Source organism: Budorcas taxicolor, chromosome 22 (assembly GCF_023091745.1).
Source record: "Budorcas taxicolor isolate Tak-1 chromosome 22, Takin1.1, whole genome shotgun sequence".
NCBI classification, from domain to species: Eukaryota; Metazoa; Chordata; class Mammalia; order Artiodactyla; family Bovidae; genus Budorcas; species Budorcas taxicolor.
This window is the reverse complement of record NC_068931.1, coordinates 3,019,112-3,037,125: the sequence shown is the minus strand read 5'-3', so window position 1 is coordinate 3,037,125 and position 18,014 is coordinate 3,019,112. Positions and strand designations below refer to the sequence as shown.

Sequence of the window (18,014 nt, the reverse complement as noted above, 5' to 3'; positions counted from 1 at the left end):
GCTACGGTCGAACTGACATCAACGCAGGAGCAAACCCATACAATGCTGATGATCAGTGGGAGAAAGGAACCACAGTCAGGCCCCAGGTGGCTTGTCTCGGAGGCAGCGTCCTCGCAGGGCCTCCCCACCCCCTCTTCTGCTGAATGAAGTGAAAACCTTATTTCTGTGCTCCGGGCAGAAACAAGTATTCCAACTGGCTTGGGCTGTGCGTCCAGCCAGCAGGGCCCCAGGAAGCACCCTTCCAGCAGGCTGCCCACAGAGGGGCTCCCAGGATGCCGTCTGTGGCTCTGAAGGTGCGCACATAGGCAACTCCTCTGCGCCGTATTGTGTACAGAGCTCCTTTAATAACAGAAACACAGAGAAACAGCAGGCCCTGAACTGTCACCCTTCAGTGTCAGCCAAGAAAATAAAAGCCAGAAAATACAGAAATGATCACTGAGGGGAGACTACGGACGTGATCAAACGTAAGTCGACAGAAAGGCATTCTGATTCCCAGTGTGACAAAGGAATGTGTCTCTGTGGCTTTGTTCAAATAACTTGACAGGACAGTCAATTACAGCCGCTGATCATATCTGCACGGACATCCCTAATGACACCGACACGACAGGTCATTCTGGAACATATCTGGTGTAAGAATGTCAGGAAAACATAAGTAAAAAAGTTATATATATATACATACACATATATGCATATATATGTGTGTGTACATACATGTATATATATTTATAGATATAAGCTAGCCAGTTACATTGCATCGTTTGCAAACACTGCAAAGTAACCTGAACCGTCAAGTAATTTAAATTCAGTAACAAGTAGAATCCAGAACCAAACATTAACTAAGAACAACAACAATAACAACAATAATAATAATAATATAATTCAACAAATCATTAGAACAGGAAAACCACACTTTAGGGTTTGTGTGTGTGTGTGTATTTAAACAACTCTTTGTATCAGAAGCCCATTTCTACAAAAACTGCACTAATCCATTACTGTATTAAGTAAACTGTCGCTCTCACCAGTTTTAAAGGTTAGGATAATTTCTGTACATGTAAAATTATTGCTTTTTTGAAAAATATATTTAGCATGCTCGTTTTAATCCGTTTCCTGCCTTTACAAAATTTCACAATTAAAAAAAAAAAAAACCTAGTAAAGCTTTTGCAAAAAATTTCACAGAACATTTTCATTCAAGGCAGCAGTAACTTGTGATAATGCATAAGATCACTATGTGCAAAAACCTGAACATCTCAGAAACCCCGCCATCACACACAGTGTCATGGCGATGGGAAAAGAAAACATGTATCTCTGCGGAATACAATTTTAACTGCATACACTGCAAGGCTTAAGATCCTTTCTTACGGGCCTTAACCCCCCGCTAAAACTTGCCTCTGTGTGACTGAGGAAGAGGTATATAAAGCCGCCCCCACCCACGGGCCTGGGGGCTTCCCCGGTCTGGGAACGAGGGGACTCGCGAGTGGAGGCCCCCAGGCCCGAGAAGAAAAGACGCCTACTTGCTGGGACATATGGACGGGAAGGTGGGGGGGCAGGAGGACCCCAGAGCGCCAGGACCCAGGGGTGACCTGGCCCCCCACCTGCTCCAGGGGTTCTCCCGCTTGAGTCAAAGGGTCCGGGTCGGGGGTGGAGGGGTTCAGTGGCTAGATCATTTGTTAAGACGGGCAGTCTTCTGTTGTAAGCAGTTTGCAGAATGTAGCCCTGTTACCAGAAGGTCCTGAGAATAAACAAAGAAGCCTGCTTTTCTTAGTGTTCAACTAGCGCTCTTTCCCGAAACACAATCAAAGCCTTCCCATGGCCGTGTCACCTCTTCTGGGTTCACTGGGCACAGACGGGAGGGGAACTCAGCTGGGGCAGGCGGTGGGACCCCTGAAGACGGAGGGCCTCGTCACCCGGCACCCCCGCCACCCCTTCGAGCCTGCTTCCACAGCACCTGAATGCCCATGCTGCCTCTTACTTACTATTTTAAATACGCACTAAGACGCGGGGAGGCCGGGGCATCGTCAGCACCCCGCCCCCCTGGCCCCCCGCCGTCAGTCCCAATGTCACCCCCGCGGTCCTCCAAAATCCCACTTGGCTGCTCCAGTCTGTCGACACAAGCATCTTTCCAGTGTCTCGAACCTGTCTTGAACGATACAGATGCTCTGTGTCCCTACCGTGCCTGCCAACACCTCGCTTACTGTAAAAAGCACGGACTATGATTGGTGAGCACGTGGATGCGTATAGAACATCTACAGGTACTTCTAAGAAGAGCATCTTCGCCGATGTTTAAACACGTGACAAGAAGCCCCCTTTAGCTTCCGCTCTGGCGGGCAGCTGCAGGATGCGAGGCGGTGTCCGGCTGGGGGGGTCTTCCACGGGGCGGCCAGGGTGGCTGTCTTGGGACGTTCAGGAGGGGGCTGCGGAGGAGGTCACGGCACCGGAACGGACCAAGTGTATCTCTAGGTTCCCTTTCTGAGAGGCACTGTTTGGACTGCATCTGCGTTAGAATGGTCTCTCCCCTGGAGGAAAAAAGAGACAAGAGAAAAGCTCATTTCTGCCTCCCCGGTTACTAAGGGCAGTTGTCTTACTACTTTCTTAGCGTCACCCAAAGCGCAAACAGTAACCTTCACAGAGCCACTGAGTCAGCAGGCAAACACACCTGGCTTTAGCTGTAACTCATGACGCACGCTTACTTAACTTATATGTAGAGTACATCATGAGAAATGCTGGGCTGGAAGAAGCACAAGCTGGAATCAAGATTGCCGGGAGAAATATCAGTAACCTCAGATATGCAGAGGACACCACCCTTATGGCAGAAAGTGAAGAACTAAAGAGTCTCTTGATGAAAGTGAAAGAGAAGAGTGAAAAAGTTGGCTTAAAGCTCAACATTCAAAAAACTAAGATCATGGCATCTGGTCCCATCACTTCATGGCAAATAGATGGGGAAACAGTGGCTGACTTTATTTTTCTGGGCTCCAAAACCACTGCAGATGGTGACTACAGCCTCCATGAAATTAAAAGACGCTTACTCCTTGGAAGGAAAGTTATGACCAACCTAGATAGCATATTAAAAAGCAGAGACATTACTTTGCCAACAGAGGCCTGTCTAGTCAAGGCTATGGTTTTTCGAGTAGTCATGTATGGATATGAGAGCTGGACTATAAGGAAAGCTGAGCACCGAAGAACAGATGCTTTTGAACTGTGATGTTGGAGAAGACTCTTGAGAGTCCCTTGAACAGCAAGGAGATCCGACCAGTCCATCCTAAAGGAGATCAGTCCTGGGTGTTCACTGGAAGGACTGATGTTGAAGCTGAAACTCCAATACTTTGGCCAGCTGATGCAGAGAGCTGACTCATCTGAAACGACCCTGATGCTGGGAGGGATTGAGGGCAGGAGGAGAAGGGGACGACAGAGGATGAGATGGCTGGATGGCATGGGTTTGGGTGGACCCTGGGAGCTGGTGATGGACAGGGAGGCCCGGCGTGCTGTGCTTCACGGGGTCACAAAAAGTCGGACACAACTGAGCGGCTGAACTGAACATGACACACGAGCAGGAGGAGCTTGCAATGTTTCCAAGGCAGCCTGGGCAACCGTCAGGGATCTACAGAGAGGCCCTGGGCATCTCCAGTCCGCACACCAGAACAGCAAATCCCAGGGTCTGAACCAGCTCTGGAGAAAAGCCTGAAAAGATGGCAAGGTGGGACTGGAGGAGAATTGGCAAGGTGGGACCGGTGGGCTTTCCCTGGCAGTCCAGTAGTTAAGACTCGGAGCTTCCAGTGCAGGGGCATGGGTTTAATCCCTGGTTAGGGAACGAAGATCCCACAAGTCATATGATGCAGCCAAAAATTAAAAAAAAGAAAAAACAAGGAAAATCTGAGAAAATCATGGTCAAGGGGACCTAGAGAGTCAGGACAATTAGATGTAATGTCATATCCTGGAGAGGACCCTGGAAAAGGATCAAGGACATTAAGGGAAAACGGAGGAAATCTGAATCAAGTATGGATTTTCGTAAATAATGATTTTTTTACTGAGCAAACTCTGGGAGATGGTGAAGGACAGGGAAGCCGGGAGTGCTGCAGTCCATGGGGTCGCAAAGAGGCAGATATGACTTGGCAAGTGAACAGCAACAATTTTTTAAAAGCAGTGCTCTGTAGTACAACGTAGGTTTACATGTGAACGACAATTCCAGAACAGGGTTAAATTTGGGGGCCGTATACACAAACACTACAGCACTCCCACAGGTCTGTCAGGACCTGAGAGAATTCCACTCATTGCCAAAAGTAACAACGGTGTTGGAAAAACGGAAGGGGTGTTCTAAAGTCATGGGACCTACAAGATGGAAGGGAGATGGAAGGGAGAGGGAAGGTGAGCCCCAGCTTTCAGACAGGCTCTCAGGCAACGTCTGAAGCATTACTGTCTGAACGATGGCGTTTACAATCTGAGGACAACACAACAGGGCAAGATTAATCTCACTTAACTGCATTAACCTTCAACTGAATTCTCCATGAAGTAAAACCAACAGCTTGAAATTAGCATGCACAGATAAAATGCAGCGCTCCTGTGAAATTCTAACTGCTCTCCGGCTATGCCGGCAGCAAGCCTAGAAAAAAGTTCAGGAGGAAGGTCCGGTTGACATAATGAATTAAATGCTTCTCTTTAGTTAACAGTTTCAGAAACCCCCTGTGGAAAGCTCTGCATCCAGATTTCCCGTCGACATCTAGGGGAAGTCAGAAAGATACCAACAACATTTCGTGCGGGGCTGGGGGCTGGGCACAGTGGTACGAACAGGGGGCTATTTGAAATGTAGGAAACAGTGACAGAATGTTGATTAAACTTCCTTAGGTAGACGGTGAATTTCCTGCAGCAAGTTTAAAGTGGAAGTCACTCAGTCGTGTTCAACTCTTTGTGACCCCAGGGGTATAGTCCATGGAATTCTCTAGGCCAGAATACTGGAGTGGGTAGCCTTTCCCTTCTCCAGGGGATCTTCCCAACTCAGCGATTGAACCAGGGTCTCCTGCATTGCAGGCGGATTCTTTACCAGCTATAAGGGAAGCCTGCAATAAGCTGAGAAGAATATTTTGTATTTTTGCACAGCGACATCACGTGGGTAGAGATCCATCTCCGATGGCATTCATTAGAGGAAGGGAAATGGCCTTTGTGTTCACAACAGGAAAATGGGATTTCTTGTTGGCTGTTAGGTGACTGGCCTTGAGAATTTCTAGGAAGTAACTGTATGTAGCAAACACACTTGCCAAGGATTCCACAAATGGGTGAAGAATGTGTGTGAACATGCGTGTGTATTATGTGTGTGTGCGTCTACACTTTGCAAACACAACTCAGACTTCACCCAGGCAGCCCCTGGATTTCCCATCCTGCGGGCCAGAATTCACAAACTTGTACCGGCCGTTAAGAGAGGAGAGGAGGGTGGCCGTGTGTCCTTAAAGGACTGAAGCTGCACACTGCAGGCACGGAAAGTTTTTACACTACTTATTTTGGGGGGACTGCAGAACCCAACCCAAACCACCAGGGTGCTCAATTCAGTCCACCAACCGCGAGGCAGACATGCCTGCTGTTTGCGAATGAAGGGATGTGCTCAAACAGCACCTCACTCTTGAGAGAGGCGTTTTCACTCCCTCACTCACTGGGGCCATCACCTTACTGCTCACTGCAGCAGTCCTACAGGGTTTGTTAAGAAACGAACGCACTGCATCTGAGCAATCAGACGCAGGGGAAAAGGCAGCCACGGGAGACAGAGTCACAGAAACACTTCAACTAAGTGGACTCGTGATATCTGAGTACACACAGATTGTTCTTATTCTCCCACAAACAAAGAGTCATCTAAGCCTGCTCTTAGAAAATTTGGCTTTTCTCTACAGCGGCTGTGTGACTTGCAGGTTCTTCAGTAAGACTGAAAGAAACATCTTTCCTTCAGGCATTTCAATGTTCTAGGGGTGAATACTGACTTCTGGAATTTGATGAGACCTGCTTTTTCGCCCCTTTTGTCTTACAAGGTAGAGGAATGCGTACGTGCTCCTGTATGAGGGTCAGTGACAGACACACACAAGTGCTGGAATCCCCAGGACATGCGTGCGTCTTCTGGAGGTCAGTCTGCACACGAGGCCTGCCTTAGACACGCGCAGTGATGCTACACGTTCCACAATGTGCACGGAACATCTCGGTGAGAAGGGCCTTTCCCGAGAAGCCATCAGTACATTCTGGCTCACGGTGTCACGGGTCATTTCAGGTAAACCACTAGTTGCATTCACGACTTTGGGCGTTGTATTATAGTTAATGGAAAAATGCATGCTGTGTTTCAAGAGCTTACATGAGTTGGATTTACATGAGTAAGAAATTGCTGAGACAAATCCTCTGAATTTGGAGATGCGATCCGTGATACAGCGAATCTAAAAGGGATACTGAAAACAGACATGTGAGCCTGCTCGGTCACTTCAGTCGTGTCTGACTCCGTGTGACCCTACAGACCATCACCCGCCAGGCTCCTCTGTCCATGGGATTCTCCAGGCAAGAATACTGGAGGGGGTTGCCACGCCTTTCTCCCAGGATATCCCTGACCGAATCCAAGACTCCTGCATCCCCCGCACTGCAAGCAGGTTCTCCGCCCACTGGGCCACCTGGGAAGCCCACTGGACACACACAGGGTGCGTGCTCAGTCATGTGCAACTCTGTGCAACCCCACGGACAGTAACCCGTCAGGCCCCTCTGTCCTGGGTTTTCTCAGGCAGAATGCTGGAGGGGTTGCCATTTTCTGCTCCCGGGAAGCTTCCCCACATCCCTTTGTGTCCCCTGCACTGGCAGGCCAGTTCTTTACCTCTGTGCCACTGGAAACAGATACAGAGATTCAAATCTACCAGCCACACCGTTTATCCATCATTTGCATTAGAGCCTCTGCAGCTAAAAATGTGGCAAACTATGTTGCCATTTATTTTCTCATTTCTCTTTATTTTGATTAATGGAATTATTTCTCCAGCTTAACTATTTCAAAATAGCATTTAGAACAGTAAGAAATAAACTATTAATCATAGACTATAAATTCTGGCAAGGAATCCAAACAAATCAAAACACCAGATTTCATAATTCAGCAAAAGACAGTCTGGTCTCTGAAATCCCGAAACCAGGGGAATGGAAGGAGAGTGGATTAATTTTTCTTGGTTTTAGACATTACTTAATTTCTCACATTTCACAAAAAATATAGTGGAAAAACACAATTTCTCCACAACATTTAAAAAAAAAAAACTATTTTTTCTCTAACATGCATAGCACAATGATACCAATATTTTAGCATATTATGTTCAAAAGTATTCTTTCTAATGATTAATTTTGATGATGAGTAGAAATTAAACACTCAATTTTGTTAAAGCTATGGCAGAGCATTTTGAAAATGATGACATGCATGAATCCCTCCTCTTTATTATAGAGTTTTTCTTGGAATATTAGCTTCTCTTATGATCAGAATCATCTTCCTACTATAAGCACAAGCAACGCGTGCCTTCAGTCCCCCAGGGCTGAAGAACCCATCCCCATGGCTAGAGAAGCTCACTCATGAAGTGGGCTCCTCAGTGCCAGGGCTCAAGCCCTTTTACAAGAAATGCAAAGGAACTGGATGCCTACAGAATCAATACTGTGCCCAGGAACCAACTATTCGACACCCTGCCCTCTCCTAACCCAGACTTGTAACTCCTAATGAGTCAGTATTCCTCCCCACCCCACCCATGAAGGGAACGTGCTGAGAAAGACAGCCATCTGGGATCTCAGAGCTTCAAGTGCAAGCCTGTGTGTGGCACAGACGGGGCTTGGTCAGCATGCATGCAGAAAGAGACCACGGCCAAAGACACACCAGAAGGAAGCCCTTTCAGGGAGGGGGATGGCGGAGGGAGGGATTGGGAATTTGGGGTTAGCAGAAATGGTATGGACCAAACAGAAGCAGAAGATATTAAGAAGAGGTGGAAAGAATACACAGAAGAACTGTACAAAAAAGGTCTTCACAACCCAGATAAACACAATGGTGTGATCATTCACCTAGAGCCAGACATCCTGGAATGTGAAGTCAAGTGGGCCTTAGAAAGCATCACTATGAACAAAGCTAGTGGAGGTGATGGAATTCCAGTTGAGCTGTTTCAAATCCTGGAAGATGATGCCGTGAAAGTGCTGCACTCAACATGCCAGCAAATTTGGAAAACTCAGCAGTGGCCACAGGACTGGAAAAGGTCAGTTTTCATTCCAATCCCAAAGAAAGGCAATGCCAAAGAATGCTCAAACTACTGCACAATTGCACTCATCTCACATGCTAGTAAAGTAATGCTCAAAATTCTCCAAGCCAGGCTTCAGCAATACGTGAACTGTGAACTTCCAGATGTTCAAGCTGGTTTTAGAAGAGGCAGAGGAACCAGAGATCAAATTGCCAACATCCACTATATCATCGAAAAAGCAAGAGAGTTTCAGAAAAACATCGATTTCTTCCTTATTGACTATGCCAAAGCCTTTGACTGTGTGGATCACAATAAACTGTGGAAAATTCTGAGAGAGATGGGAATACCAGACCACCTGACCTGTTTCTTGAGAAACCTACATGCAGGTCAGGAAGCAACAGATAGAACTGGACATGGAACAACAGACTGGTTCCAAATAGGAAAAGGAGTACATCAAGGCTGTATATTGTCACCCTGCTTATTTAACTTATATGCAGAGTACATCATGAGAAACGCTGGGCTGGAAGAAGCACAAGCTGGAATCAAGATTGCCGGGAGAAATATCAATCACCTCAAATATGCAGATAACACCACCCTTATGGCAGAAAGTGAAGAGGAACTAAAAAGCCTCTTGATGAAAGTGAAAGAGGAGAGTGAAAAAGCTGGCTTAAAGCTCAACATTCAGAAAATGAAGATCATGGCATCTGGTCCCATCACTTAATGGGAAATAAATGGGGAAACAGTGGAAACAGTGTCAGACTTTATTTTTTGGGCTCCAAAATCACTGCAGATGGTGACTGCAGCCATGAAATTAAAAGACGCTTACTCCTTGGAAGGAAAGTTATGACCAACGTAGATAGCATATTAAAAAACAGAGACATTACTTCACCAACAAAGGTCCGTCTAGTCAAGGCTATGGTTTTTCCAGTGGTCATGTGTGGATGTGAGAGTTGGACTGTGAAGAAGGCTGAGCGCCGAAGAATTGATGCTTTTGAACTGTGATGTTGGAGAAGACTCTTGAGAGTCCCTTGGACTGCAAGGAGATCCAACCAGTCCATTCTGAAGGAGATCAGTCCTGGGTGTTCTTTGGAAGGAATGATGCTAAAGCTGAAACTCCAGTACTTTGGCCACCTCATGCGAAGAGATGACTCATTGGAAAAGACTCTGATGCTGGGAGGGATTGGAGGCAGGAGGAGAAGGGGACGACCCAGGATGAGATGGCTGGATGGCATCACTGACTAGATGGACGTGAGTCTGAGTGAACTCCGGGAGATGGTGATGGACAGGGAGGCCTGGCGTGCTGCGATTCATGGGGTCGCAAAGAGTCGGACACGACCGAGTGACCAGATCTGAGTGAACTGAACTGAACTGAGGTGCAAACTATCATGTATTACATGTGGGGTACATAAACAACAAGGTCCTATAGCACGTGGAGCTAACTGCATTCGACATCCTATAACAAACCATAATGGAACAGAAGAAAAACTAAACTGCAAGCATGACCTGCTTCAGAAAAACAAAAAGAGGAAACGCTTTCATTCCTCCTCAAGCAGCTACATTAACTGAATAAATCCATTCCTGCATCTAGATATTATGACATTAGGATCACCCCACACAGAAAATTCAAATATTATCTCAGCAAAGTAAGTGCAGCTGCTGTATGACTGTGGTACAGACACGGCGGCTGCCCAGCAGCGTGGGGTCCACCAGGAACCACATTATGCCAACGACACTTTCCTCAAACTGAGAGTTTTCCTACTCTCCCTTTAACGTGCAACTGCTGCTGCTGCTGCTGCTGCTAAGTCGCTTTAGTCGAGTCCGACTCTGTGCGACCCCATAGACGGCAGCCCACCAGGCTCCCCCGTCCCTGGGATTCTCCAGGCAAGAACACTGGAGTGGGTTGCCATTTCCTCTCCAGTGCATGAAAGTGAAAAGTGAAAGTGAAGTCGCTCAGTCGCGTCCCACTCTTTGCAACCCCGTGGACTGCAGCCTACCAGGCTCCTCCATCCATGGGATTTTCCAGGCAAGAGTACTGGAGTGGGGTGCCATCGCCTTCTCTGTTAAGGAGCAACTAGAACAAGACAAAACCAGAGCGCTTCCGAGCACACCGCCAGGTCCTGATGAGGCAGGAAGACCGCAGGAGAGGAAGCAGCCGAGACGCTGGGTCCCTGAGCACAGACGTCCCCGAGTGGCGCGTTGGTACAAGTGTGCAGATGCTCACACACGCATGCGCCACTCACACACGGTCCTGTCTCCCCAGCTCTTCAGGACAACGGTTCACTCCTAGGAAACTGACAGCCGCCAACGTGCTGGGCGTGCCGCCTCTGCCAGGCTCAGCGCGCCATCCTCGAGAATTGTCTCCGCGGGCACAGACGTGTTGTTGCTGCCCTCATGTTACAGATGAGGACACCCAGGTGAAGTTCGCTTGCCTGAGGTGAGACCTGGGTTACAGCCTCCTACTTGGTAAGCCAGTGTCTTAATAAGTCGTATCACTGAGTCGCTTGGAGTCGAACTGGCTGATCTTGGCTGCTCTTCGACGTTGCGAGCTATGAAATATTCATATGTGCCCCACCCACATCGTTCTCCTCTGCTTCCAACCCACATATTCACCTGCCACAAGGCATCACCAACTTGACTTGAAAGTCAATAGGAACAGATTTTGTCCAGCTCTTCTGGCCACATTCCAGGCACCAGGACAGGCTCCTCTCCGGAGCTGGAGCCTGAAGCCAGAACCCAGATCTGGTCCATCCCTTCCCTGCTTCCCCCCACATCCAATCCCCAAGTTCCTCCAGCCCTCGAACATCCCCACACCCATCTGTTCCCCCCAGCCCTGGGTCTCGCTGGGATTGCTTGAAGCCCCTCCAGAGCTGGGCTCAGCCCACTGTCCAGAATCTCTGCAGTCCATCCCCGACCCAGGCCAACCCGACTCACCGTGGACGCAGCACTGATGACATCATCCCCGCCCAGGGTCCCCAGTGCACAGGTCAGACTTCCTGCACCTCAGCCCTGGCACCCACGCCTGTGTGTCACCCCAGACTCCTGTCCTGAGCTCCTGCCCACCTGCCCAGCTCTCCCCTCAAACAGTCCTCCAGTGAGACGTCTCTTCCACCTCTTGCGGGGGGGATGTCTCTGCAGGGGGCACCCACCCTGCTGTATTCCCTGCCCGCCCAGCACGCTCTTCTCAACACCCCAAGCCTGGGTTCCGGGACCCTCACCCTGTCAAAGTGGCACCTCTTCATCTTCTTATCTAAACCACCCACTGGACCTCAAAAACCATAAAAGCAGGAAAGATGTTTCCCTGCACCTCTAAATCCTGATTATTCTCCACCAATAAGATAGAGCCTGGCACACAGGAGGTGCTCAATTAATACTGTTAATGAGTAGACAAATGAGGATTACAAAACTGCATTCCCAAATTCTGTTTCAGTTATATAATTTAGCATCTATTATGTACATCTATAAAAGTCCATCCACTGTAAGTGCTACATCAAATACCTTCTACATGAATACACAGTGTTGTATGATTTTTTTTAAAAAATCCCCTGATCCACATCTTCTAAAGCCCACAGGAAAAGAATATGATTTAAATATTAATTAGTTAACATTGGCAAAGCAAGCTCAACGTGAAAAAGAATATGACTGATCAGTTTAATGAGTCCCCTTCTAGACATAAATAACTACAGAATCACTCTATGAATCTATCTTGTATTTTAAATCTAAGATAGCAATTGTGATTTTTGTAAACAATGAGAACTTCACCATAAGAAAGAACACTAAGATATAAACTGATATCTACTATTGCTACGTTTTGCAGTTACCCTGGCAGACACATCTCTATGAGAATTCGAAAATCCCGAAGTACGCTAAAGAAAACAGAATTCCCTTCAAGAACCAGAACGTCCAGCGATTAACCAACAAAAGCTACTCTGAATGTAATGAAGGACTAAAAGAACTTTCAGAGGCCATAATCTTGAATATGCCATCGCGCGTGTGTGTATAGTCATGTCCGACTCTGTGACCCCACGGACTGTAGCCTGCCAGGCTCCTCTGTCCATGGGATTTCCCAGGCAAGAATACTGGAGTGGGGTGCCATTTCCTCAACTCTAGGGGATCTTCCTGACCCAGGGATCGAAGCCAAGTCTCCTGTATTGGCAGGCCGGTTCTTGATCACTGAGCCACCTGGGAAATCCATAATTAACACAGAACGAATTTAAAATACAGTCTCAGTGATTTGCTTTGTTGATCTCTTTCTCCTATGACAGAAGCCTCTTGCAGAGACTTAGCTGGAATTCATGTGCAGCTCATAAGCAGATGTGCGTCCCTGAAGAGCCTCACGGTGCTGTTCAGAGTGCCAGCCAGTGATTCCCCGCCAGCCCCGCCCAACGCGCGTGGAAAAGCCACACCTAAGGGGGACGAATGGGTCGCCTGTGTCTGCAGGACCGCTCTGAACTGACTCCACTCACTCTGCCAGTGTGCAATTCTCCAATTATGGCACGGCCTTGCTGCTAATACAACCCGCAAACATCACAGTGACTCCTGTGGAAAGGGGGTTTCACTTCTGTTAAAAAGGAGAGTGCGATCCAGTTTGAGCTGAGGTCACCTATGTCCACAGATCTTTCAATTCAGCATTCAGCGAGATGTTTTCTTTTCCCATAAATATGGGTTTTATTAAGAGAGAAGGCACCTACTAAAAACTACAACAAAGGGCAAGGCATTCTGTCTGTGATATATGAAGAGAAACCTTTAAACAGCATACAGGGATTCTGAAAACTGGATAAAAAACGAAACCAAAGGCTCTGATGAGGTTCAGTCCATCCTAAGGCGGTTCAGGCGTGAATGGCTGCAGGCTCTGGGGAGGGCTCTCACACACTGTTCTCTTCCTGAGAAACAGAGTGGGCTCCTCTGCTTCCCTCGCCACCGTCAAAGACCAGGAATCCCATACGGGAACAGGAGGGCGTGCTAAGTGGACCTGACCGCCTGGACGCGATCCTGGATGTGTACCTTGGCGGCAAGGAAACCCTTCTTCACTTACAAAGGGGAGGTTGTGGCTACAGAATCTCCTTGGGCAACCAATGAGTAGGCAAGACGGTTACGCAGAGAATGCTTGTGGGAGAAGCGGGTGGACTGACATCCTGTAAAGGGACACAAGGAAGAGGAGCCTGGAACCACGGGGTCTTGGTCCAGAGTCATAGGAGAAACCGCGAGGAGCGCACGGGCCTCCCGACCTCAGAGCTGCACGCTGGACTCCACTATCACCGCGCCCAGAAGGCCGCCACACTCTGCAGACTGAACGGTTTACACATGAAGGCCACACATCCATGGTAACTCAAGGCCTATACACACGCGTGCATTATGCATTCTGGCTGAGTCGGTGGCGTGCTTAACAAAGAATCAAATCAGGACAAGGGCGAGACCACGGGAGACCAGACTCAGCAGCAGGCTTCTTACGGAGCGATTCAGAAATGTGATTCTGAAGTAAAGACATCTGCAAGGACTGAGAGGATGGACCCAGAGCCGGTCACACAGAGGGAAGGAAGCCAGAGAGAGACAGACGGCGGTGAGCAGCGCCTGTGTCTGGAATCTAGAGAAACCGCACAGGTGAGCTTCTGTGCAAAGCAGAAACAGAGCCACAGATGCAGAAACCGGACATATGATACCCAGGCAGGTGGGATGAGTCGGGAGACTGGGACAGACACGTACACACTATTGACACTGTATAAGACAGGGAGCTGATGAGAAATTGCTACACAGCCCAGAAACCACCATATAACTCAGTGCTCTGTGGTGCCCGATGTGAAGGAATCCAAAAAGAGGGGATATGCCTATAGTGATTCACTTTGCAGCGCTACAGAAACCAACACCACAGTGTAAACCAATTACGCTCTGATACAAATTTAAAAAAAAAAACAATTCTCAAAACGGGAGGGGAAGCGTAACTTGGTCTCAAGTCGTAACTTCCAGGCAAAACATCCCAAGTGGAAAAGTCTGACTTTTAGAGCTTTTCATCACCCCCAACAGGACCCCACGCAGCTGCACGGACCCCACACAGCTGCATGGACCCCCAGCTGTGTCACTCACGGCCCCGGGAGCTTCTGGGACTATCAGCCACCCCCGGACCGCTTGGCAGGGCTGGGTTCTGATTCAGAGCAGCGAAGAGCTACTTGCCCACCTGGTAAAACACTGCATGGTACTCTGAGGACCACGGTGACACCCTTCCCCAGCTACCACGTGGAAACCCACAGCCTTGAGGACCACGGTGACACCCTTCCCAGCTACCACGTGGAAACCCACAGCCTTGAGGACCACGGTGACACCCTTCCCAGCTACCACGTGGAAACCCACAGCCCCGGGGAGAGGGGAGACCTACTTGTTTGGGGGCGTCTGCGGAGGTGGTGTGGGCGTCAGCACCTCGGAGGCCGTTAGACTCGAACAGCACTGTGGGGACAAGGACGCGTGTCAGCAGGCTGACCCGAGCTTCCCGTCGCCGGGGACGCACACCCCGCACAGACTGAACACTCACAGGCAAAAAAGACGCCAGCCCAGCCTGTGGCCGGGAAATAGCAATTTACCATAACACTTATGCTGAGAGACGGAAAACGCTGCCTGGGGCCAGTGCCCTTTTTAATTCAGGCTTCACCACGCAACACCCCACCAGGGACAGCATTAATTAGCGGGGGCGTGCAGAGGCCCCCCCACCCCCCGCGGGGGCCTGTCACTGCGCATCAGACCCTCCAGATATGGATACACCCTGCATATCAGAGGGGGCACCGGGGCCCGCCCCCGCCATGCGGTGTCCCTGCTACACATCCGCCGCCGTCGCAGGCCAGCTCTCTGCTCACAGGCCGAGAGAACGTGCCACTCAGCACCACCCAGTGCCCAGGCCAGCGGGTGCCGGCCAGCAAAGAGCCAGCGTGCGTCATGCCAACGGACGCAGCATGCAATTAAAATGCAGCTTTCGCAGAACAGGCTGATCAAACCACAGGGCACTGGGATGCGGGGGCAAAGCTGTTTCAGGCGGGGGGGCTGAATGCGGACTCTAGAGCATGGCCCCGGCCCCCCGACCGGGGCTGGGCCCCGGGAACCAGAGGCTGCGTCCCAGGCCCCGGGGTCCGCGGGCGTACCTGTGTGAGCCCGCACGTGCGCCCGCAGGTGGCTGGGCTGGTGGAAGCTCTTCCCACACTCCACACAGATGAAGTCTCCCTGGTGGGCCTGCGTCCGGAGCGTCCCTGGGGGGTGGTGCAGGTGCGGGGAGCGGGGAGAGAGGGGGCGAGAGGCAAGCACCATTAGTTCCTCTGAGCCCTGACGGGAGGCACCCCCAGGCCCTCCGCCAGGACCGAGAGGGCGCACGGGATACAGCGAGGTAAACGCCACCCCCATGATGCGACCTCGGGCGGGCGGGGCCTGGGCCGCGGGTGCCCCGCATCTGCCAACGGGGTGACGCAGCAAGACAGCTGAGGGGCCAGACGCAAGGCCAGCCCGGACCCCGCAGCAACGCCACACACCTGAGAGCTGTGGCCCATCCGCCCCCCACCCCTTTTCTCCACGCCCTGTGCAGCGGGCAGAGCGCAGACGGGACACCTGCAAGGAGGCTGGGCTTGAGCACCGACCTCCGTTCCTCCTGTCCCTCAAAGACACCTGGCTTTTGTTAGGAAAGGAGGCAGAAGACGCTTTTTTGTTTGCCTGCCTTTTCTGTTTGAGAGTAGGGGCTTCCCCGGTGGCTCAGTGGATAAAGGATCCGCCTGCAATGCAGGAGGCGTGGGTTCAATCCCTGGGTTGGGAAGGTCCCCTGGAGGAGGAAATGGCCACCCACTCCAGTATTCTTGCCTGGAGAATCCCTTGCACAGAGCCTGGCGGGCTACAGTCCATGGGGTCGCAAAGAGTTGGACATGACTGAGCGACTTAGCACACACACACTCTGAAGAAAGGGCTAATTTTTCATGTAATATTAGCTCCCAAACCACTTCCGGGAGCCTGACCTTCCCCACCAATGGGTCAATGGTATCTCAATTCAATAGCAAGACAAAAATCAAAAATACTACCTAGAAAAAGTTACGCCTATGACAACAAAATTTTTTAAAATGATGTTCCCTGAGCTGAGCATTTCTGCACCCTGAGCCTGACATTTGAATGCAAAAGGCGAGTGCAAGGACGACCGAGGGTCTTTGCCAAATTATCTGAAACCAAATCATGCTTCTTATCCTAAGTCAGAAGAGACAGCATACAAAGATAATATAGAATTAATGCTACTTGCCCTCTGTCCACAGGATTCTCCAGGCAAGAATACTGCAGGCGGTTGCCATTTCCTTCTCCAGAGGATCTTCCCAACCCAGGGATCAAACCCCTATGTCTTCCATCCCCTGCATTGGCAAGTGGGTTCTTTACCACTAGCGCCACCGGGGAAGCCCAGATACCGTTTATGAGGTAACAGTCAAGGAAATTTGTGAACTGCAGAGCAGATCCTGGCAGATTTCTTGTGGGACAAGTCATGAATGTGAGTTTCCAAGAAACAGAAGAATCTGCCCACAAAGTTCTCAGCTTCCCACAGACTCCTTCAGGGACATCAGGAAAATGACGGCTCATGTTTTAACCCACCTGTCCCGTCACCAATGAAAGATCCCTTACTGACGAGACGGGGTCCCCAGTTCCCAGGCAGACGTGGCCGCCACAGGGCAGCCAGCCCCGGGAGCCACGGGCTCCTCTGCTGGGCCCACTCGCCTCGTCCCTGGCTCTCTGATCAAGCTGGGGCGGGACGGAAAGCTGAGGAGGACATCCCTGGATGACCGACTGATGGGCTCAAGAGGGGGCTCCTAAGGGTGCTGGACTCCCCGGTCCTTCCAAGCATGGCAGCGTTAAGACCCCTTCTGCCAGCAGCTCGGCCATGTAGGACAGTCGCTCCCTCCTCCGATTCTGGCCCAAGAAAATCAGCTTCGCCAGTGCTTCTGCTCCTCTCTGCCGTTCACTATGAGCACCGTCCCCTGGGGGCTGTGAAGACCCTCAGGGACAACGGCCGTCGGTGCCCAGATTTTCCCAAAGAGTAGGTCTTCAGTACACCTCTGGGTCACACACTGATGATGAACCCTCCTCAAGTGGGCTCTGCAGCTAATCCTGACAACATGAGAAAGTAAACCACTGTGATGCTTTTCTTCTAAGTAATTCCCATCCAAACCAGCAGCAGAAAAAGCAGGATAATAAGGTTTTGTACCCACCCCTGAGCTCGTGTACCCTGACCCATTCTGGTTTCCTTGTGTTAAGTATGCACACACATACCTGCGCTCACACTCACACGCACGCACACACGCACACACAGATTCTCCCATGCATTCTATCACATCATTTTCTCCCTACTTTTTAAAGAAAAGACCCTTGCCCTTTATGTTCAATAATATTATGCCCAAGCTACTCCAAAATTCTGAGCTAGTAAGAAAGGTTACACACTTCATTTGAATTGAAGGCTACCTGGTGAGCAAGCGGCTCTGACACTCTGACCTCAAAAGCAAAGTTGTGTATAAAGTGGGCTCAGGAAGGAAAGGGAGAGGCCTGGCGGGTCTTCGGGGGGCACCTGCAGACTCGCCCCCAAAGCCCTGCCAACTCTCATTCAAGTTCATTACGCTGTGAGGTGCCCTGGCCCCTGCAAGGAGAAGGGCCCCGCAGACTCTACCATGATGCACACAAAGGAAGCCCACCTCTTCCATCGTCACCCGAGCAACGAGTCTCGGGCATAAAAGACATTCTTTCTTAAAGTCCCAACAAGAAAGACTTTATATATTATCCTGTCTGGAATTACCCTATTCTTTTACTTTCAGTGTTTTTATT

General features: G+C 49.9%; 1 protein-coding gene across 1 annotated transcript in view; it reads right to left on the bottom strand.

The window, feature by feature from the left end:
- Positions 1–922: 922 nt before the first annotated feature.
- The window catches only part of ZNF516 (zinc finger protein 516), a 53,926-nt gene continuing 36,834 nt past the window's right edge, over positions 923–18,014 (bottom strand). The window contains exons 3-5 of the mRNA XM_052660504.1: positions 15,323–15,427; positions 14,569–14,636; positions 923–2,513 (exon numbers count right to left, since the gene is read on the bottom strand). Coding sequence (XP_052516464.1) covers positions 2,454–2,513; positions 14,569–14,636; positions 15,323–15,427 — 233 coding nt within the window. The 3' untranslated portion in view covers positions 923–2,453. The remainder of the gene's footprint in view (positions 2,514–14,568; positions 14,637–15,322; positions 15,428–18,014) is intronic.